The sequence below is a fragment of the Cavia porcellus genome, unplaced genomic scaffold, assembly GCF_034190915.1.
Source record: "Cavia porcellus strain 051 isolate PalLab524CR breed Dunkin Hartley unplaced genomic scaffold, mCavPor4.1 scaffold_8, whole genome shotgun sequence".
Lineage (NCBI taxonomy): Eukaryota > Metazoa > Chordata > Mammalia > Rodentia > Caviidae > Cavia > Cavia porcellus.
Genome location: NW_026947491.1, coordinates 57,186,441 through 57,209,878, shown reverse-complemented (window position 1 = coordinate 57,209,878; position 23,438 = coordinate 57,186,441). Strand labels below are relative to the sequence as shown.

Genomic DNA, 23,438 nt, shown 5'->3' with positions numbered 1-23,438 from the left:
CCAGTTCTTATGTTTGGGCTAGGGTTCGATTTCATCTCTAAAATCAGTCTTATTAAACAGGTTGGAAAACAAAAGGTTAAAAAAATTATCAGGTTGAAGTTGTAGCTTAAAATAGCAGTTATAAGGCCTTGGGTTTGATCCCCAACACTAATAATAAATAAAACAAAACAAAACAAAAATTATCTTACCCCAGAGTTCTACCAACTTTGAGAGGATGATAAAACATGTCTTCTGTGCAATTGGATCTGGATAGTCAACTGCTCCTTGGATAATGGTTACCAACACTTGTTCTACATTCTCTGCACCTGAAGACAAAATATGAGCTTAACTTCAAAAAAACCTAAAAATCTGAAACTCTCATTTCATACAAAGTAACACGTCAAAAAACATTAACTGGGTCTCTAAATGTTAAGCCCTGAAAACTCCCTTGACAGTGTGCTCCTCAGGATTTCCTATACAGTAGAATTCTCTATGGTTTATTGTTGTTGTTGTTGTCTTTTTGAGACCCTGTCTTTTTGTACGGGGTCTTGCTATGCAGGTCAGGCTGGCCTTGAGCTTACTTTGTAGCCCAGGCTGACTTCAAATTTGCAACAATCCTCCTGCCTCAGCCTGCCTCCTGCTTCAGCCTCCTAAGGGCTGGGATTATACACATGCACCATCACACCTGGCTGAATTCTCTATGTTGATCTATATAATTGTTTATTTTTAATTTCAAAATGCAATTGACCAGCAAGACTAAACTGTCTCATCAACTCTGGCAAGTAATCACTACACTATTACTAAAAAAAGGAATACTAACTTAGGAAAAGGGAAACTAAATTAAAATTTATTTTAAGGTATTAAGAATGTAAGTAACTGATTTCTATAAGAAAAATATAACAAACTGCTTTCCTGGAGCTCAACATCCAATTGTTTAGCATTTACTCCAATTCATCCTTGCCCAAATAGATGTACAAATATGAAAAAGATTTAAGCAGAGAACCTATGCATGGCGTGCACCTCACCTTGATTTGCTATAACTTCACTCATTCCACTGCCTGTGACAGTCTGTAGGAAGGCAAAGTAACTCCTCCGCAACATCTGCTTCTCTAAAGCAGCAGACTGGTCATTCTCTTCTGCTGGTCGGAGAAGGACCTCAAAAATTGCACGAAGCAAAGGCATGAACATCTGCTGTAAAAATGGGGAAACCTGTATCTGAAGATAAGAAAAAACTATTAGCACTTCAGACTTAAGAAAATGCAAAACGTGGGAAAAACTTTTTACATAAAAATGTATCCTCAGAGTTTCTATTTAGGATTTACATAATTCAGTTAGAAAAACATCAAGTTTAAAACAAAATCTATAAAACATACATTAATGAAACTCTCACGATCAAGTTCAATCCATTTCCTAAGATTTAGGTTAAAATAATAGTCACAAATATTGCCATGGAGTAATTTCAAATTTAAATTTCCAAGCAATGAATTCGATTGCCAAACTACAAATCAATTTATATGACGGAACTGTGAGGTTTAACCTTCCCTTACAAAAATTTCTTTGTCTCGTTGTACCTCAATTTCCTTATCTATAAATGTCCTATTTCCTAGGATTATTATGAAGATCAAAAGAGTAAAGCCGGTATGATAGTGCGTGTCTGTAATCCCAGCACTCAGGAGGCCGAAGCAGAAGGGTTCTTGTGAGTTTAAGACCAGCCTGCGCTACAAAGTGAGCTCAAGGTCGGCCTGATCTAACTGCATAGGGAGACTCTGTCTCAAAAAGACCAAAAAAAAAAACAAAACAAAAAAATTGTTTATAACAGATTTTTAGCTCAGAAAGTATTATGTTTTAGCAAATTTTTTTTTTTTTTTGTCTTTTTCCTTTTTATCGGTACTGGGAATTGAACTCACGACTGCCTGCTTTCAAGGCAGGCACTTATGCCGCTGAGCTAAATCCCCAGCCCCATGTTTTAGTTATTTTTAATGCTAGTTTATGCCTGGCTTAATTTTTTTATGCAGTCTCACAATGTAGTTCACGCTGGCCTCAAACCCCCAGTGATTTTCCCAGATTACAGGCATACACTACCATGCCCAGCCAAATATTTTTGTACGTAAAACTAATACATTGAATTACTTTTAAACTGTTGCTTGGGCAAATAAATTAGTGCTTCTTATTTACCTCTTTAGACAGGCCTCAATACTATTTTATTAATTTTTCTAAAACAGCAGACTATTTTCTTCTGCTATATTCAGTAGATAAGGCTTTTTTTTTTCTTTTGTAGACAGCATCTTGCTATGTAGTTCAAGCTGGCCTTGAACTCAAAGTGATCCTGTGCTTCAGCCTCATGAATGTTAGGATTACAGGCATGTGACACCATGTCCAGCTATTTAGTCTGTTTTTATTAAAGCATTCTAGTAAGACTGACCTGTGTGTCAGATAGTGTGCTAGACCTGGAGATAAAAGTAACTCATTAAGAAAAATCTGCAAAATGAAGACATGACTGAAAATAAGTATGTCTAATATTAAAATCAGAAAAAGATGGTTAAATTAGGTGAGTTTTAGAGCTCTGAAAGTTTGTGGTACCTTAAATTTGGCTGTAATCTGGTTGATAAGGGGAATGAACTCCTGTAGGTCTTTTGCTTCACAATCTTTGAGCATATGTTCTGAGGCAGAAGGTATAAATGGAAGAACTTCTTCCTCTAGACAAATAATCATTCGATGAAGGAAAGTGCGTACTCCACTTCTGAGAACATCCTTTTGTAAGGGACAACTGAGGGCTGGCAAGAATGTCTGTAAACAGTCCAGATAAACTTCGGAACAGCCACACTGTTTCACAGTCTGTTTGTTGCTAAAAGCTTTGCTGGTGCGACTATGTAAGCAAAATCCAGACAACTAGAGTTAACTTTTACTTTAAGAGTATTGCGGAGTATTTTAAAGCAATGCGCATACACACAGAGTCACATACAGACACACAGATCTAAGAAATCAATCATCTTCCTCATCACAATTACTTCCATCTTTAGCCTTCATGACTATGTATAAGCTACTGCTTCTGGTCATTATTCTAGAACAAGAGACTCAAATCAATGGGATAGTTAATGCAACCTGAGTCTACCTAAATATTTTAGTAAAATCCTGATCAAGTATACAGAAAAGAAAAAAATCTATTCCCTATACCTAAGCTATACAGGGCAATCTGCAAAATATCCACTAAATTTAGAAAACAATGTCCAGAATCTATTTAGATAACCTTTCTAAGATCTAACTCTTGCTCTATGTATTCAGTAGAACAATTTCTCTGTAACCAATCACTGCAACTTTCATGCTATTAGTTTGCCAATAAAAAGCATATGTGAAAAGAAACAGCTGTTTTGGTGGCTTTCCAGACCCAATGCAACAGTTAAAGATAAGGCTTAAGACCTTCTCTTTAAGGTACCAAGACCAACCTAACAAGCCCCCATACTGCTTAGTATATAACATAATCAGTTTGTACTAAAGAAGCCAAAGGAGAGGTTAAAGAATTAGCCAGTGATCTAAAGAAAAATGTAGAATAGTATATGATCTATTACTTTCTTTAGCTAATTTTTTTTTAACTTACTAGACTTAGAAGAGAAAGGTCTAGACATCTTCCAAATAATCCAGCTTTTGGAAACAGATCTGTGTCTATTCTAAGATACAAGGAAGAAAATCTATGCAGATACATACACTTTATGATTTGAATTACACTCATGCTCACCTGGCAAATCCAACAGCATGATTCAGACAGTCTGCCAAAGATGCCTGCCTTTCTTCATCTTGTGCCAACATCAATTTTTCTAATAGAATTTTAAACTTTTCCATTAGTGGAGTCAACAGATTCCTCATTAATGCTTGTTTCCTATCTGCTGGGTATTCACTATTAACAATAAGTACTCCAGCTGTCTCATAAATAAATAGTTGATCATCGCTGCTCAATAAAGACTGGTATCCATTCTCCTAGAATAAAACTCTTGTTTAGTTTCTCTTAATCATGAATGGATTAGGAACAGGAGATTTAATGTACTGCATCGATTCACAGATCAAGTTCTTACAAACTTTCTCCCACAACCATGTCAACCATGTAACAGAAAAGAAACTGTTTTAATTAATTGTAGTCTTGGACTAGGAGTATATAGCTTGGCAGTGGATGGGTGCTTTGTATTCAATCCCCTGCACTGAAAAAAATACTAGCTTTGGTAAGTCTTTGCAAATCTTATATATAAATAACCATTAGCCCTTTTACTTATGTCCTTTTGTAAAAATCTTATTTGTAAGACTGTTACAAGGTTAAATGAGGTATTATATAAAAATGTTTTGTTGGTACAAAAGCCATCACAAACTATTTTTAAGTGTTCAAAGCTCACCCAATATATACACATACACAAGTATATAATATCAGTTACTTTAGAACATGATGAAAAACAAGACTATAAATTAAAAAAACAAAAAAACCCAGATCTCATTCATAAACAGGCAAACATACCATTTGCTGCTAAAATTTTATTATTATCAGATTTTGTTAATATTGACACTAACACACTCAGAGATTAAGAGTTTCAAATTAAAAGGCCACTCTAGGTGTAACATTAAAATTCTCTATTAAGACACTGTAGTTGGGCACAATGGTGTGAGCCTGTAATTCCAGCATTTTGGGCTGAGGCAGGAGGACTGTAGGTTTGTGTCTGCCTGGGGAACTCAGTGAAACCCTGTCTCAAAATACAAAATAAAAAGGGCTATGGATGTAACAGTGCCAAAGGCCCTGGATTCAATCCCCAGAAAAAACACATACATATGCATGTGCATGCACACACACACACACACACTCATATATAAAAACCTAATCTCAAAACAGATAAATAGTAGTTTGTTATAAAAAATTCTCCATCACTTAAAATATCCTTGCTGAAAAGTAATTAACACTTATTAAGTACCTGGTAGGACTTGTCACTCTACAAATATAAGGCAATCTAAAAGTGGTCAATATTTAAGAAAGCAATGTGAATCAGCTGCTTTCATGCAGTGAAGAAGGATTACAGTTCAAATGAAAATTCACATAGAAAATTTGCAATATATATAAGATAACAGCTTCTTGAATGCCAGTGTCTCATGGGTCAGCATAAACTGCCAAGCAAAACCAGCATGAAGTAGGTGATTTACTTTAAAACAGGTTTAGGTAGAACTAAATAAGCACATAATTCACTAATAAATAATCTTTTATGCAGTGATGTTACAAACCTTTCCAACCTGAATTGTGATATTTACTTAAAAAAACAAAAGTATGACTTTGCATTTAACATTCTCAAATCACAACTCTAAGAATCACTTTCATTAATTGACAGTAGGTAGCTTTACACAAAAATGTGTAAGTCAAAATGTACTTAGGAATATCTCACATCTTTCCAGTGAAATGGACACCCACCAGCATGTAAATATTATTAACCTAAGCCTGAAGACACACAGAGAAACTTCCATGTAATAGCAGTTGCTAAGAATAAGACTGCAGTAGTATTAAGTAGATAATAATTTAATGTTGAAAATTTTTTCTATCTATAAAATGCTTCACCAAAATTAATAGTACAGGGAAAGCACACCATTCTCAACCCTGCCAAATTTATTAATCAACTCTTGATTCTTCTCCATTATTATACTTTAGATTCTTTAGATTCTCCATTATTATACTTTATACATTATTATACTTTGCTATTATACATAGCAAAGGAATTTTTTTTTTTTTTTTTGGAGACAGGGTCTAACTATGTAGTTCAGGCTGGCCTTGAACTCAAAGGGATCATCCTTACTCATCCTACTGAGTGCTGGGATTACAAGTATGTACCACAACACCTGGTGCAAAAGAATTCCGGTAAACAGAACCAAGTAAATTTTATACACACACCTTTCTCCACTGCAAGTTAAAAATAACAGAAAGTATACAAAGACAAAAGCTTATATTTGTGACCTCAATATATGAGTAAAAGACAGATACTTACTGGTGGAGAAAGGGCCAATAAATCTTGTATTCTATTCAAAATATCTTCAATGAAAGGATTCATTTGTTTACTGAATACAGGCAAAAAGGAAAATGATTAAGTAAATAACAAACAAATCAAAAAAACTGCTAAAATACCAAATCCTTTTTTAAGACAGAACTAAAAGAATGTTCAACCCTGTGCTAACCATGATTCTTAATCAGTCTTACTTAATTCAGTCTTACTATGATTAATTTTAAAAATTACCTCTATCTGCTCTGTAGTGATAGACTGTCAAGACAACTTATAATCTTATAGTTATTTTCATACCAGAAAATAGTACTATAAAACAGTATAGAATACTATAAAACAGATTTAAAATGCATTTTCAAGGACTATTTTCAAGAATTTCAAAGAAATCATACAGTGATCTGTTGTTATGTAACTAGCAAATGCCACAAGTGATGACAGTATCATCTATTGGACATGTGCAGCAGCAGCTGAAGTGCACTTCATGCACTTACTATGTATGAAGCCCTGGGTTTTACCTGTTGTGCTGACCAAAGTACTTGACTAATGAGCAGGAACATATGTCAAAACATAAAGACACAGCCTGGCAAGGTGGTGCATGCTTATAATCCCAGCACTTGGAAGGCCAAGGCAAGAGGACTGTCACGAGTTTGAGGCCAGCCTAGACTATATAGTCAGTTCAAGGCCAGCCTGAAATGCATAGCGAGATCCTGTCTCGAAAAGAAAAAAGAAAAATATACCTAGGGAAGCATGCCTTAGAACAGGAAGAATCAAATTTATACCAGGCTCTTGGGAAGTAATTTACAGTTACTTCATAGTTCAAAACAAACAAACACTGCACATTAATAGTTGAAATTTCATACTTACTTTAGAGACTTGACAAATCTAGAGAACAGGTAAGCAGTTCTGCTCCGTACTTTAGCACTCGAATGCCGTAGACCCCTTTGATCTAAGAAAGCCATCTAAAGAAACAGAGACACTTTTATTATATCTGCACTTACTCAAGGCTTTTAATTACTCTTGTGCCACATTTCTATTCACATCACATTTTATTTTTTAGGCTCCTTTATTTCAAGGCCAAGACCAGAAATGCCTAAGTAATTTTATATTACACACAAATAGGACTTATTTTAAATGATAAAATTTTGACTCCAAAAGTAATATAACACAGAATACTCTCTGGTTGTTAGCTGAACTATCTGGAAAATAATGCAGAGTAAAGTGCTTACTTACTAGTACATTTGGAATGTGCTGAGGTTCAACTGTGAAAAACTTTTCATATCTAACAACAGTTTCAAAGAATTCCAATGTCACAGATGTGTGCTGGTAGGAACTGACTCCTGACGTTACCAACTGAGTAAGAAAAAAACGAAACCTGTTCTTATTTATTACAATAGCAAAAAGTTCCAAATAAACAAATACAAAGCTCTAACAGTTAAGAAACTTTCAATAACTCATAGGTAAAATGTTCAATTAGTTTCAAAATAAATTATCTTTAGTATACTCACGGTTCGCATCATATCCTGCAACGCACTAGCTTTTGAAACATCACCTGAGAAGTGAGCACCATGAGATACTGGAAGAGCTTCTGCCAACATATACAGCAATCTTATTGCTACTTCAACTTCCATAAACCGTGTAGTCTGCCAGTTCCTACCAAGGGGCAAACACGTCAATGAAACCTGAATGTAAATTTTTCACACAACTAGTGATGCACAAGATGGTAATTCACATTCAAATGCTTTTCATAAATAAAAAGTCCTACTGTTCATTAATTTTTCCAAGTGACACAATTTATATCACAAAAAGAGACTGGGTAAATTATAAAGAAAAAGTACATTGTTTCCAGAGACACCAGTAAGCAATATGGATTAATCACATGAATCACTGTTTTTATTAGGAAACAAAGAAGCAGGCTTGTTACAAAAACAGGAACAAACTTACTGAAGTGTAGAACTAAAAACTCTGCGAACAGAAGCTAGCAGTAACTCTGGTGAAACTTGAGCAAGTCTGTCCAACAGTAACTTCAGCTGTTTTCTATATTCTACAAACATGGCTTCATCTTCACCCTATGGTACGGGTGAAATACTTGTTAAATTTTTGTAAAGAATTCATATAAATGTTGAGCTCTGCACTTTTCTGCATTTATTAAGTTCATACTTTTGTCATCAATATTTATATAAAAAGTCACTATACCTAGTAGCTGTTTTCCTCCTGTTTGGAAATTAGTATTTCTCAACACAGCCCTCGCTCTCAAGTCTAGTCTAAAGTCTACAGTGCAAGAGGGTGGTTAAGGATGAAAGTGTAGAACCAGAATGGATTCACACCAGACTGAGACCTTCAGCATCTTGTTTACTCTCCTTTAATTTCAGAAAGTGGTAATAATAATATATGATAGGAGACACAAAATATTAGGAACTCTGGCTGTGTTGATCATAATCATAATTATCTTTTACAAACAGTCCAAAGCTTTCAAATGCTTGAGGTGGGAATGGGGTATTTTAACTCACACCCAAACAGGACCTGCAACAATTGAGTTCCCAGGAAGCATCTGACAGCACCGTGCTTCATAGGAAGCTGACTCCCACAGCTCTAGAGCTAGAATGAGTCCAGACAGCTTGGCATGGTGGTGCATGCCTGTAACCCCAGCACTCAGGAAACTGAGGCAGGAAGAGTTTGAGGCCAACCTGGGCTATATAAGTGGGTTCAAGGCTAGCCTACACTACAAAATGAGACCCTATCTCAAAAACCAAAAAAAAAGAAAAAAAAAAACAAACCCAGACAAGCCTCATTCCTACTCTCTAAATCCAGACTTGGTAACTTAATACTTCCTGACTCAGCATCATCATTCTTATTAAACATAAAGTGACATGTGGTCACCAATAACATTGTCAGTATTTTACTGTTTTTTTTTTTCTTCTTTCCCTTGGCACTGCTGGGACAGAACCCAGGATCCTGTGGATGCTAGGTAAGCATTCTACCATTGAGCTACACCAACATTCCTACAAGCTGTTTTTTTGTTTAAAAGGTATTAAACTCAGGACCTTTCCACCCCTTTATTTTCTGAGACAGAGTCTTCCTCAGTTACTCAGGCTGAGCTTGAACGTATGTTGTTCCTGCTTCGGCCTCCCAGAATGCTGGGAGGACAGTCATGTGTCACACTCCTGGCTCTAATCGTGTTTAAAAATGATCATAAGTGGGGGAAAAAGTCAAAGACGACAGACTAAGAGGCTTCTATTAATTTTACCCAAGTTAACATCAATATAAACAAGACTGATTTTTCAAATACTACTTCTTGTTTTAAAGGGCCCCCAAACAACAAAAACTTGAAACATTAATTTGATATAAACAAACAATAAAATTCTTACCTCATTTTCAAAATTATATTCTTCATCATAAGTCAATTTTTTCATAACAGCCAACATGATTGCCTAAAATTAAAAGTAAAATAGCTCTTTGTCAACCAGTCTCTGTTAATTTCATATAATTTGAAATTAAGTTACATTTCAAGGTGGATTCCAGACTAAGACACTATTATAGATTTAAAGTATAAAGAAGCCAATTACCTCTACATTAGCTTTTTGTTGATCTGAGAGCACCGTAAGCTGTAAAAAAGTAAGCGATAATTTATGAGGCTTCCTGATATTATACTTGCTTGTAAGAATAATTTTTGAATCAAGTAAGATCCTCTGAAAAATACATACAAATTTCTGGAGTGGTCTGGCAGCATCTATCTATATAAAACATACTTAAGATCTAGTCATTTCACTTCTAGTAAATACATCTAGGCAGCTCTGTAGACAGATGTGATTTTATTTATATATTTTTTTATCTTTTTGAGACAGAATCTTGCTATGCAGTTCAGGCTAGGCTGGTCTCTAACTCACAAAGACTCTCCTGCCTCAGCCTGCCTAGTGCTGGGATGAGAGGTGAGCGCCACCATACCTGGCTTGACAGATGTGACTTTTAGAAGATATCTAGAATGTATTTACCAAAGAAGTAGGCTCCGCACAACGGGAAGGAGCGATTTCCTATTGCTTTTACTCAAAGTAGAGCAAGCCTACAAACCCATTTAAAAGATAACATTGGAATTACCATTAGTGATCGCACCTTCTACGATAACACAAGTTTCTTAATGTATGCAGGCAGACATGTTATGTTTATTAGCAGTAAAGGAAATTAAGCTCCTTTGAAAAAATTAATTTTGATTCAATTAACCCAATGTAAATAAGAAATGGATTACTCAATGTCATAATGAGAAGTAACTAATTTTTTCAAAAGCAACAAGGCTATGATATGGTGACTAACATCATTTATAGTTTGAATTCTTATTGGAAATAACTGAGCAAACAATTTGAAAAGTAGTTTATAAGAAATAATTTTTATGAAATTGATAATCATATTTAACAAAATTTCAAATGTAGAAATAAATATAAGTTCAAGGACTGGGGATTTAGCTCAGTGGCTCAAGTGCTTGCCTGGTAAGCTTAAGGTCACAAATTCAATCCCCGGTACCAAAAACCAAACAAACAAAAAAAACCAAAATGTAAGATCAAAATGAAAAAAAGTCAGGCATGGTAACACATGCCTGTAATTCTACTACTCAGGAGGCTGAGGCAAGAAGATTGCTCCAACTTTAAGGCCAGCCTGAGCTACATAGCCAAAAAACAAACACCCCCCCCAAAAAAAAAACAAAAACAAAAAACAAAACCACCACCAAAAACCAAAAACTCAAGCAAACCATCCCAAGACTATCAATAAGCTTGGTAGTCTGGTGAATTTTAATTCTCCTTTTTTGGCTAAGAAGTATTATTAAAAACACAAAACAGAGAGCCAGGTATGGTGAAACACACTTATGCTCTCAATATTGTGGAAGGTTGAGGAAACAGAGGCTCATAAATTCAATCCCAGCCTCGGCAAATTCCTGAGTTCCAGCCTCAAAATGAAACAATAAAAAGGGATGAGGATACAGCCTACTGAGAAGGCCCTGGGTTCAATGTCCAGTACTACAAACAAAACAAAACACAGCACAAGAGGAGAATACATCAGTAATCAAAATATCTCTGGGTAGTACCACAATTCTATGGGTATTGTCTTACTTTCATTTTCCTCATATTTTCCAATTCTTCATGGTTCTTTCATATTATCTACTGGGCAAAAGAATATAACAGGACTTACCTGTTTCAAAATATGAAGATAATCATAACAAAACCCAATTATGTTAGAGGAGATGTCATCATCCTCATGAATGAGCAGCTGCAACATAAGTGCCACTTTTGTTTCAATAGCTTGTAGTGCCTCTTGAGCATTTTTCATATCCCCACTCTTAATTAATTTAGTCCAGCTAACTATCAATGACTGTCCCATTCCATTAACCAGCTTAGAAAATCTGGCCAGGAAGTCCACATCTTCTTCCTATAAGCAATCAAGACAAACTTCAATTTGTAACCACCTATCACAAGAATATGTCCCATAAAGTAGGCGCTGCCACATTGCAGTGTGTGCCACAATTTACGAGAGTCCTTTCTGATTCTACTGATTTAGGCCTCAACTACCCAAGAGCACACAAAACTGCTACTGCAAAAACCTGCCTCAAGTTCTTAATCAGTGTTAAAGCCAGGGCTCAAATTCACATTCACCAATGACTCTTTATTAATTACCCTTAATCTGTTTTCCTATAGCAGTGGTGTTAAACCTATGGTGTGTGTGCTGCAGTGGGCTGTTTATCATTGTTAAGTTCTAAAAGATTTGTAATTCTTAACCTTTTCAGACTCTTTTTATCCAAGGAATAAGAAAGACATTAGTAGAAAGATATGAAATATTACTATTGGTCTCTGAGGAAGGAAGGGAAACAACAGAGTCATGCTATAGCTGTATCATTAATACAAAGGTGTTTTAGAAATTCTTTATTCTCTGTCACAGCTAAGACCTAAGAAGTCTTCATGGGCTGGGGATATGGTGCAACAGCAGAGCACTCACCTAGCATGCCTGAAGCCCTGGGTTTGATTCCTAGCAACACACAAAAATACACTCACAAAAAAACCTTCAAATTGTACCCTTCACTTTTTGGGGGCTAAACTCTTGAAGGCACAAGTAAAATTCAAACATATGACAAAAATGCAATTTTTATGATTATTGGGCTTTATTTTGATCAAAATGCACTGTCATGTACTTGGTATAGTCCTTTGCTACTCAGTGGTGTATTCACCAACAGTGTCAATGACGGTAGTCTGCAAAAATTATATGAACACTGCACAGGCCTGCAATCCCAGCTATCTGGGACACTGAGGCAGGAAGGGCCAACTTGGGAGGTCAGCCTCAGCAACTTTGGAAAACCCTGCTTCAACTTAAAAAAAAAAAAAAAAATTACAAAGGACCAGAGATTATAGTTCAGTGCTTCCTGGGTTCACTATTCACTAATATCACACAGATACCCCCCACCCCCAAAAACCAAAGAAAAACCACAAAAATTCACAGTTGAACACACCACTCAAACTTTCAAGTTTAGGAACTGGCATGACCTACTGTGTATGCAAGCTAAGTGCAACATAATAGTAAGGCTCTCCTGATAATGTAGTTTATTATAATTACAAGGAGAATTTCCAATGTTCAGAGAAAATAAAAAAAGAAATAGCTAACTTTCTGTCTCTTGTCATTCGTTCTAACAATATTTAAAACTTTATGATACATAAATTTACTCACCTGGTCAATACTGAAAAACCCGGCAGTCTGTAATACTTGACACAAAGATTCTACTAGTTTCATTTTATCAACAGGATCCATCCCTTTATTTACAATTTCAAATAAACAGTCACATGCTTCTTCCCGTAGAACTTCTATTGACATATGACCTAGCAGCATATTTATAAACCTGGTCATGGGGGAATAAAACTGTTTCAGCATTTTCAAACTTGTCTTAGACACTACACTTTTCACACCTGTATTAAAGATCATAGGCATACATACCTATCATTGGCTATAAGGGATAAGTCTATCCAAGAGACATAAGCCCCAACTACTTCAAGGCACTGACATGTCACTTCTGAATTAGTATACTGATAATTTTGTAAGATTTGGTACCATGATTCCACCAAATTTGGAATGCACTGTTCCCTCATGGTATCTTTTATCAGCGTATTCCTACGAGCTTCCTAAAAAACAGCAAAATAGATTATAAAGTTTGACATCAGAATACAGTTACAAACCATAATTTCCTCCATACTAAAGTTCCAGACTTGTTAACACATTCCCTGCCTTGGTTTCCTATTTACCAGGTCTAAAGTCACATCCTGTGATTCTTTTTACTTCCTCTTTCCGTTCTACTCCTCTGCTCCAGACTTAATTTCTTACCAAATACAAAGTTTAAAGATAAGCATTGCTTTAAAATCTTGAGAATGTAGTAAGGTATCTCTTTCTTTCCTTCTTTTTGTTTTCAAGACTGGTTTTCACTATGAAGTTCAGACTGGCCTTGAATTCATATCGTATCCCAGGCTGGCCTTGAATTCACAGCAATCCTCCTGCCTCAATTTCTCAAGTACTGGGATTGCAGGAGTGCACCACCATGCCCAGCCTTGTAGTTCTTAATATTAGGTAAATATTATACCTATACCATTTAGAAATGAAAGTAGCTTAAATATGTAGTATCTTTTAGTATGTGCTGCCAAAGGGAGCATGTTAAATGTATAATATCTTTTAAAGTTTAGTTACAATGATCTTAAATTACCATATACATTTGAAGTATTTCTGTTGTGTCCTTTACAAACCAGGCAAAAGTGCTGGGCATAGTGATACATGCCTTAATCTCAGCACTGAGGAGGCCGAGGCAGGAGGACTACAAGATTGAGGCCACCATGGGCTATATGAGTCCAAGGGCAGTCTGGCCCATATAGTGGCCCTATCTTTAAAACACTCCCTAGCCCCAATTGACCAACCAAACCAAAAGAGGCAAGTTACATAGGCTAATAAAGAAACTGAGAAAGGTGCTGGGCTGTATGACTGAGAATATAGTAATCAGCACTGACAACTCACAAGCACTGCTTTTTCCTTGCTGAGGGACTTTATAGCAGTACTGAATAAATGCTATATATCATAACAAATTCATGGGAGAAAATCAACCCTGGTATTTCACAGCTGAAAAATTTTGAGTACATTAAAAAATAATACTCAAATTTCAAGCTACATATGGAAAAGAAATCAAGTTTAAGTTCCTTTTTCAATAAAATTCCAAATGCTGTATAAATTTATATTTATCTTTAAAACTATCTGAAAGAAAATAGATTTCCTACTCATTTTCTCCTACAAAATCTCCATAAAAGACTAAATGTTAATGGGAAGTTACTTGCCTCTGATGTATGAACCACATCACGATCCACCAACTCTGAATCGATAGCCATGAGGATTCGGAGGTACAGATCCACTCCCCTTGGATTTAGGTCCACTACTGAGAGAATGTCGAAAAAAAACTTGGGCCATTTAGTGAGATATTCTGTAACAAAAAGCAAGGCGAAGACTTGGGCTGCTTTGTTGCGTATAAAGGTCTTCTCTGCTTGGAGACTCAGCATCTGACAAACAGAAAAAGTCCATGTAATCACTTTCGAATTGAAAAGACTAAAAATCAGTTTTCCTACATATTGTTAGTAGGTAGAACCTCACCAAACTTCCACATGGTCCAGATTAGAGTATAACAAAATTGTGAACAACAATCAAATTATGGTTCTAATCAATACGTATTTTTACAACTTTGAGAAAAGTTTCAGGCACAAAATTTTAGTCATCTGTATAATTTCCTCTAAGAAGGAAAAAAAAAAAAATCCTCAAATTTTTCTGTTTGCTTACTCTTCAAGGGAAATAAAAAACCCTAGTTAAAAAATGATACACATGTTGATTAGCTACACTTAAACAAATAGTACATGTTATGAGTAAAGAACTCTACTGGCCTTTTGAAAAGGGTCCCTTTAAAGCTGTCCAGGAGGGCTCACCTTTAAAAGCTAAGTAGAAAACCAGCTTTTGCCAAGAAATAAAAAATACTAATGAATTATTTTTTTTTAAACCCAGGTTTCCACAAAATCATGGAACTAAATTTCAGTTATTGACATAATTTAAAGTATTACTGAATTTCCTTCTACCCATGATCTTCAAAAGCAGGTACTTTTAATATATGTAATCATTTGAGGCACTGAATGAAATTAACTATTTTACCTGAGCTTGAAGCCAAGATATGAGTGTCTCCCTAATTAGTTGTTGTTGAACAGTGGTTAGTTCTGAATATCTGTTCAAAATAAAGCAGAAAAAATAGTGGCTGTATTCGGTGTCTGTGGTTTTGAAAAGGAACAGTCTCATATAGTAGAAAGGAAAGTTTATACAGCACTCAGTTATATCAAGTTTCCTAAGTTAAATTACAAATGCCTCTCAACACTGCTGTAATGAAAAGACAAGGATGAGAGTGGCTACAGGACATCATTATCAATCTTCGATTTGCAGCTCACTTCATGATAAAACAAATGACAGCTACAAATTTTAAAACAGAAAAATACCCATGTTCTGAGGTTTGTGGTCTACAGAATGAATCACTTAACAAGTTTTTGCTTTTCCTTAAAGTAGGGATCCTGAGTAAAATGTGTTGCCACTCAATCATCAGAGAGCTGTCACAAAGAAAACAGACCTACTGTTGTTACAGCTTCTGGCTTTCCCAGAGAAGTTGGACATCTAGATTTTTAATGTATATAATTTTATATGTAACCAACTAACTCAGTTTGGGATAAATGAAATCCATCTATACACTGGATCTAACCTATGCACTGCAGATTTACAACCTCTATTATGAGTTCCTCAAGAAAAAAACAAAACAAAGCAAAAGAAAAAAATGAAAAATAAGTTTCGCCCCACAAATCTCTGAGTCAAAGCTTTAAGGAAAGCCTTACTTGTATTTAACTTGATGTTCTAATACTTGAAAGCAGAAAAACTTTATGTGATCATCACTGAAAAAAAAAAAACAAAAAAGAAAATTAGATAATCACAATATGAACTAGGAATAATAAGAGCAAAAATAAGTATCAGAAGTTTCCCAAACTGGACCTTTGGATTTGATTTCCACTTACCAGTCTCATTCTGTAACACTGAAATCCATTTGCTTATAAAGAACTAACAGACTTCTAAGTCTGTATATATGTCATACAATATATTCATTGACCTTGGCAAACAAAATAACCAAAACATTTAAGATGTACTTAAACACAGTGCTTTGTAAACCAAAGGCATTCTTCCTGAATTCTAATGTTAAGACTCCTGAAACACTTTGTACTTTTTACAAAAGAAAGGTTGGGTACAAAATGACAAACGAAGTAACAGCAAGAAACTGAGTCAAACCAAAGATGGTCATCCAAGTCCTATTGAAAATTCAACCTTAGATGTACTGCAGCCAAATCCAAAATAAACACAAACTATTAATCTCATCTCTAAGTTCATATAGGAAATGAAACTGCATATTACTCTTATATGATAATAACCACTAATTAGCCACTCTCCATCTTCTCTCTAGTGGTGACATAGGGAGCCAGGTATAAACTCTGACAAAGTTCCTTTAGGGTCTAACAATCTGCTTATTTAAGGTAATTGGCTTAAGTCAGATTTAGTCATAGAACAATTTTCCTAAAACTTAAATTAAGAGGTCCAAATAAGAACAGAGATTTCTTCTTAATTAGGCTACATGAATTGACCTAATAAAATAATTTCATGCAATATAAATAAAATTAACATTTAATTAGCATCCCTTTCAGATTTTATGTTTCTGTCTTTATTATGAATTATCTTTCAGCTTTAAGAAAATTACAGATTTTCAGTCAAACATGGTGGTACACATCTATAAAACCAGCTACCAGGGAGGCTGAGGCAAGAGGATCACATGTTTTACATGAACTTGAGCAACTTAGCAAGATCCTCTCTCAAATCAGTAAGGGAGGCTAGGGATCGAGCTCAGTGATAGGGCACTTGCCCAGCATAAATGAGTTCCTGGATCCAGTGTATACTACCACCAAAAAAAAAAATAAGTATAAAATTTTTTCAGATATTTTACTCAAGAAATAAACTAAGGAAGCCTTTTAAACATCATCTGTAAGACCCAGATGTTCCTGAAACCAACTTTCACTACATTCAAGCAGTAAGTTCCAGCTATTGAACAGAAATGAGTCATATAGTCTCCCATCAACTGCAGCCAGGAGGCTATGCACTTCTGCTCCCAGCACTGAGTTGTGTTTACTGCTACCTAGTCAATTGCGATTTTCATGGCAGTTAATTGTGATAAAATCATGCCAGTTTTATTTTTTTAAGTTACTTTATAAATAATGAAATGAAATGACAAGTTTCTATTTCTGTAGAATTAAACTGATTGCTTTAGAATGACTTTATAGAAAGCCACACTGCAGGGGGAAAAATCTTGTGCAGATTTGATGTGGGTGAAATAATCAGACTTAAGAGCTGGGAGCAAATGTCTACAAATCTGCATTCATTGTTCCTTACTCCACTAGACATTCATACCAGAAACAAGAGGATGGCTTATGGGTGTGGTCAGCAAGAATGAAGTGAATGCTAATGACAAGACATCTGTCCAACAGCAAAAGAATGGTAACTGAACGCTTACTTATTTACACACGTAAGCAAAGGACAGTTTTACTGAAATGTCAACTCTGTCAATTCTATAGTAAATGACTACACATTAAGGTAAAGGACAAGTCACAAAATGCTTTTCTGGGAATGCTTTCCAAAAACAGGTAAATTTAACAGTCCTGCCATATTCACAGAAACTTACAATTCTTTTACATGTTATAAAAATTTCATTTTAAATACCTGTATGTCCTCTGGGCTAGAGCTTCTGCACACACCTGCCAAGCATCTGGGGAAATCTTCAATTGCTCAAAATAGGCCAGGGCCTGTTAAGATTGCAAAACAAGGAAAAGCATTTAGAATAGTTAATCTCAAAGCTCTATTAATACTAAACAAAGATTTGGTAATAGCAAACCAATTTAATGAATTTAATAGAAAGATGGCTAACACACTTAATTCCAGATTCTGAGTATGTGCTAGCCAAAAAAATTAAACAAAAGACAAAGTCCATCAGTTAGATATTAAAATCTGTTTCCTTATAGCAAAGGAGGTAACATAATAACATGCTACATACATCACTGGTTTATTAAAAAAGCTAAGCAAGTATTTTATCAAATTCTCTCTCTCTCTATATATATATACATATATACATACATATATACACACACACACACATACACATACTATAAAAGTATCTATGATGGGTGTTTTTCTTATTTAATGGCAAGTCAGCTACTAAAAAGTGATTACAAAAGATAAACCATATTGTGTATTCATTCATTTACTATTACACAGGAAAGTATTTCAATTACATCATGTAAAATCCCTAAAAAGGAGATTAAATACAACTACATGATGATGTGAATTTTGGCAAACTATCAAATTTCATTATCTGCTATCCTACTTGGAGAGCTAGTTACTTATTTAACAGGAGAAGCATGTACTATGTTAGAAACTACATCAAATTTTTTTCTTTTTTTTTCACTACAGTAAAAACTCTGCTTAAAGGAAGAAAAAAATGGCTATAAAATTTAGTGGGATTGTTAATCTCAGTCACCTCTTTTATAAAAACTATTGTTTGTCACGAGAAATAAAAAACAGAAAAATTCCTTTCCTTCCTTATATCCTGTACTTCAAAACACCCACATGTCTTTAAAAATTAATTACAGGCTTGTTTTTTAGATTCTTGTTTCATTCAACTATAGTCATGATTATAGTTGTTGGCTACATTATGTTTAATTGTTTATGTCTATCCAAATATCCTAGCACCTCCTAGTGTATCTGTCATGTACTCATTTTATGAAAATTAAGACATGGCATATAATAACAACTTATTTACATGTCAGCCTGGACTAAATAACATGGATGTTAAATATCGCTGTAACACAAGAGTTAAACAACTTGTACAGACCAGGCCAAACAACTTAAATATGCACATGTGCTACTACAGAAAGTCCCTTGAACAATCCTCTGTGTTACAACTTTTGAACAACTGAAATAAAGACAGATATTGCACAAAGATCTGTCTTGAATCACAAGATTTCCATACTTTTGTTCAGTAAATTAAATAAAAAATAAACAACTCACGGTTCCTGCATTCAGAATATACTTACCTCAATTTGTCCATTCATTTTCACCCAAATTATCATCAGAAATAATTTTTTAGTCCTCTAATGTGTATTCATGGTAGCATGCTTTAGGAAATGCTTAAACAGACTAACTTACCCTTTGTCTAAAGTCTGAATCAGCATTTGGATTTAGCCCTAAAAGAGCCTGTTCATCCATTCCTGTTGTTATACTTGGAGTTTTCTGATTACAATAGGCGTGCCCTCTGATCCCACAGAATCCACAAACATCTGCACACAAAAATCAAAGGTGAAAGAAAACAATAAACAAAACAGATGCTTATCTAGAATGCCATAATTAGTGAATAAAGATGTAAAATGATGCTTGAGAGTTTGAATCTTTTTAAAGTCACTCAAATTACTACCAAAGGAACCTGTTTCAGAATAGGGTCTGCTAAATACACTCACTAATGTGTAATTTTTTAAAAAACTGAAGTATCCCACTAATGCTCTCAAGTTACTGTAGTTCTCAAAATCTTTAATAAAGTAGAAAACACAATTATGTCCTTCTTTAAACAGCAGAAGCATCTAATGTTCTCAGTGTTGTTATTATTTCCAGTACTTACAAGTGCAACTATACAACTGAACGAGGTTAAAATGACAAATCTAGATTATCTTGTTACAATTAATTTCCCTGCTTCCCAATACCAATAACACAAACCTTTAAAAAACGTAATAGCTAACATCAGTTTAGTGTTCTTATTGGAATGTTTGCAAAGTACAAGACAGACGTTGAATGAAAAATCCATCATTTAGCTTTTTTTTCTTCTTTTGGTACTGGGGATTGAACTCACAACCTCACGCTTGCCAGGCAGGCACTTATGCCACTGAGCTAAAATCCCAGCCCTCATTTAGCTTTTGAACAACAGACTTCTGCTTTTTTCTGATGTCTATTTTTACCAACCATTTCTAGAAATCTATTTCCAAGAAAAATAATAATAGACAAAAATTCTCAGGTGATTAATACAGATTATTCTAAGAATTTTTAAAGACTCTATGAAAAGTAATCCACAAATTCACAGTAAAAACCTGTGGATAGTACCTCACTTATTTACAATATAAAATCTAACATTCTTAAATCAGAACATAAGGCAGCTTAGTTTCTGAGGAATTTACTTCAGCAAACAAAACAATTGCTAAACGATATGTAAATCACATTCTCTCAAGGCCTGTGTGGCAGAGACTAAGGTTTACTAGTCCCATAATAAGTGGGGCTTTTTGTTTTTAAAATTAGAACCTAAAGTGGCTAAGAGACTAACTGGCCAAAAGGGGTACAGCCTTTTAGGAACAGTGAGGCTACCTACCATCAGATCCACGACAGGACTCACACTTTTTTGTCTTCCCAGGCCCTCTGAAGTGGGCTGAGAGCCTTGGAAAAGCACAACATACCTTCACACTACCATGAGGCATGTTAACTCCCCAGTGCTCTCAAGATTAAGGCCCAAACACTTCTGAATAACTCCTCACCATTTTGCATCTTAACTCAGGAAGGCCAGCAATACTGCACCACATGGCAGTTCTCCAGTGGTACCCTGTCTTTCATGTTTGCACACACTGTTCTTTTCAATAAACGTGGTGAAGCCCCACTTCTCCTTCAAAATTCAACTTAGAAATCATCTCTTTCAAGAATACTTCCTTGATACCTATTGTCCAAGCCGGCCCCACCAGATTACACGGTTATAGATAAATCTCTTTAACACTCCTGTGTTGTCCCTATCAGTTAACTAAGCTTTCTTTCCTCAACGTTAAAGAGCAAGGGCTGTTTGGAATATTCATCACTAGGTCTTTAAGATGAAGAACACAGGTTTTAAAGTTACAAAAACCTGGGTTAATATTCCAATCTGGTCATTTCTTTAAAAAAATTGGGGTCACATAGGCAATTTAAGGAGAGCCCTTTCTATGAAAGGGGAAAAAAGACTACACCTCATAACGTTAGCATGCCTGGGTAACACTGTAGACTCTCAAGAGGTTATTAATTCAGAGGCAGGCACACAGCAGATAGGAACTATTTGAACCATTCTTAAACTAATTTTCAACACATGAGAAAACAAAAATGTTTTCCTTTTCTTGGGCCACAAGGGAAAACATTGATTACCATTCCCTTAAAAAATACCCACAAAGGGAAAAAAGAATTCCAGTTTCTATGAATCCCTGATTTAGGAATCTAATAAAAACTTCAATTTGCCACTTTATGGAAAACTACTGAAGCATTATCAGGTTACTCTGATTCGATCAAACAAAGAAACAACTGGTCCTGTGCAAAAATATGGCCAAAGAAGGAATCTCTCAGAGAAAGCATTTAGATAGTCAATATGCAGTGCAATATTATGGTAAATTACCTAACTGTGCTGGAAGGACTGAAAAGTTACACCAGGGTAAAAAGGTAGCAACCTATCCAGTAAAAGATTGGGCATGAACAAAGTATTCTAGTCGACATAACTTGTGTAGGCTTACACATTTGTTACAATATGGTAAACTTTTCAGTTACACATATTGCAAAAGGGAAGGGGAAGTAACATAAGGGTAAGCCTTAACTTTTCCACCCAGCCATTAGGTCAAGAATCAATTTGGAAAATTCCTCTACACCTACTGAAGATTGTTTCAAAGACTAGGACTCAATCTTTCCAACCTTTTAACATCAACGCTGCCAAGGCTCTTTAATAAATGTAATCTGCCCCTGTAAAAAGTAATTAGCGCTTTCATAAAGTACTCGTTTTTCTGGTTAGAGACACATCATGGTTCTCAACTCCTGCAGGGTTGTAGGAAGGGAAGAAATGGAGTGTCAATGCTGGCAAATTAGTGCACAGAAATAATTTTTTTCCTTTTTGTCCCGGGTCAGGGGGTGCATCAAGTTTGAGGTCTCTACAGTTGAAACGAGTGGGACGCACGCTACAACTATCACACGTGGGCGTGGGTATGTGGCTGGCACAGGCGTGACTACCTTTCTCTGCGGCCTCGCCCCCCATCTTCCCCCGGATGCCTTCTTAAAGAAGCCTCGTGGCAAGTCGAGTGATGAAACACCCAGCAACTGGCGGCCACGCACTCGGGACGCGCTCCGCGACCCACCCACCCCCTCGGCCCGCCAGCCCCGGGGCTCCCCGCCATGGAGGGTCCCGATCCGCACCCGTGCCCGGCGTCGGGGCTCCCCCCGCCGGTCCGCCCCGGCCAACTTCCTCGAAGCCTCGCGCAGACCGCGCAGGGTCCAGGTCCCGCCGCCCCCGAGCCTCCAGTCACCTTCCCTATCACTCCATCTGTCCTCCCCGCCTGCACACCCGGGGGCCGGTCAGCCGAGGGGAGCAGCGCCACGGGCAAGAGCGGGGAGCTCGGCCCTCGTCCTTGTCGCCGTAGTCCTCCGCCACGGCCGCCGCGCTAACGCCGGAGACCGAGCGGGCTGTGGCCGCGCGCCTCTCGCCGCTCCGCGTCCCCTGCGCTTCTCCTGCGTGGCGCCGAGCAGGCAGGCTAGCAAGCAGGCGGGCGGGGTCGGCGCCCCAGGAAGGGAAAGAGCGCGAGGGCCGGCTCACGCCGCCGCCACCGTCGCCGCTGAGTCAGCGCGAAGCGCGCTCCCCGCGTCGGTGCCGCGCGGGCCAGCGCCAGCAGCCTCATGGAGAGTGGGACGGCAGCCCGCGGGCCGGGGCCGGGGCCTACAACTCCCAGCATGCAACGTGCAGCGGCTTCCGGGCGGCGGGGTGCCCACGCGCTGCCAGGAGCTCCTCGCGGGGCGTGGTCGCCGGGGCCTGCGGTGCATGCCGGGATGGGGCATCCAGCGGCTTGCTCCTCTGGACTCCAGAGCCACAGAGCAAACGAGATCTGGGTGGAGTCTGCGCGGAGCTGGGGACTCCGGGTCAGGCTTTCTCCCGGCCTTTCAGGAAGGCTGAGAGCTGATGCGTTCGGGTAGTGAGTGCTCGCGATGGGAATGACTCAGTTCAAACCACGTGTCCGTTTAAGTCCTTTCTAAGATTCTGTGTGGCCTGGATACCAGAGTTTAAAGATCTGATGAGTGCTGACATGTTACAAAATTCACTTTAAACATTCTAATATTTTCTCAATGGAAAGAGCGTTCGTAGAAAGTCCTGTGTATAGGTTTTTTCATTGGCAGTTAGTGATACTTGGTTTATTTGGTGACTGAGTTGTTACTTTGTTGATGTTGCATAGAGGCTGTCTCGCGCAGCCTCTAGATTTGATTGATTATTCAGTACACACGGAATACAGACTAAAAGCAGCCACA

At 36.9% G+C, this 23,438-nt stretch overlaps 1 protein-coding gene across 4 annotated transcripts in view; it reads right to left on the bottom strand.

Moving 5' to 3' along the window:
* The window catches only part of Xpot (exportin for tRNA), a 31,503-nt gene extending 8,913 nt beyond the window's left edge, over window positions 1-22,590 (bottom strand). For 2 of the 4 annotated variants that reach the window (XM_063255067.1, XM_063255069.1), the window contains exons 1-20: window positions 22,338-22,477; window positions 19,314-19,444; window positions 17,832-17,914; window positions 15,911-15,967; window positions 15,189-15,258; window positions 14,329-14,551; window positions 12,957-13,137; window positions 12,693-12,861; window positions 11,169-11,405; window positions 9,557-9,595; window positions 9,359-9,421; window positions 7,935-8,059; window positions 7,499-7,643; window positions 7,224-7,343; window positions 6,858-6,952; window positions 5,982-6,051; window positions 3,713-3,951; window positions 2,560-2,845; window positions 1,005-1,194; window positions 189-305 (exon numbers count right to left, since the gene is read on the bottom strand). In XM_063255067.1, the coding sequence (XP_063111137.1) occupies window positions 189-305; window positions 1,005-1,194; window positions 2,560-2,845; window positions 3,713-3,951; window positions 5,982-6,051; window positions 6,858-6,952; window positions 7,224-7,343; window positions 7,499-7,643; window positions 7,935-8,059; window positions 9,359-9,421; window positions 9,557-9,595; window positions 11,169-11,405; window positions 12,693-12,861; window positions 12,957-13,137; window positions 14,329-14,551; window positions 15,189-15,258; window positions 15,911-15,967; window positions 17,832-17,914; window positions 19,314-19,373 (2,569 nt within the window). In that variant the 5' untranslated portion in view covers window positions 19,374-19,444; window positions 22,338-22,477. Of the gene's footprint in view, window positions 1-188; window positions 306-1,004; window positions 1,195-2,559; window positions 2,846-3,712; window positions 3,952-5,981; window positions 6,052-6,857; window positions 6,953-7,223; window positions 7,344-7,498; window positions 7,644-7,934; window positions 8,060-9,358; window positions 9,422-9,556; window positions 9,596-11,168; window positions 11,406-12,692; window positions 12,862-12,956; window positions 13,138-14,328; window positions 14,552-15,188; window positions 15,259-15,910; window positions 15,968-17,831; window positions 17,915-19,313; window positions 19,445-22,337 lie in introns of those variants that run through there. The other 2 variants (XM_063255068.1, XM_063255070.1) reach the window with 2 other exon arrangements.
* Window positions 22,591-23,438: the final 848 nt, after the last annotated feature.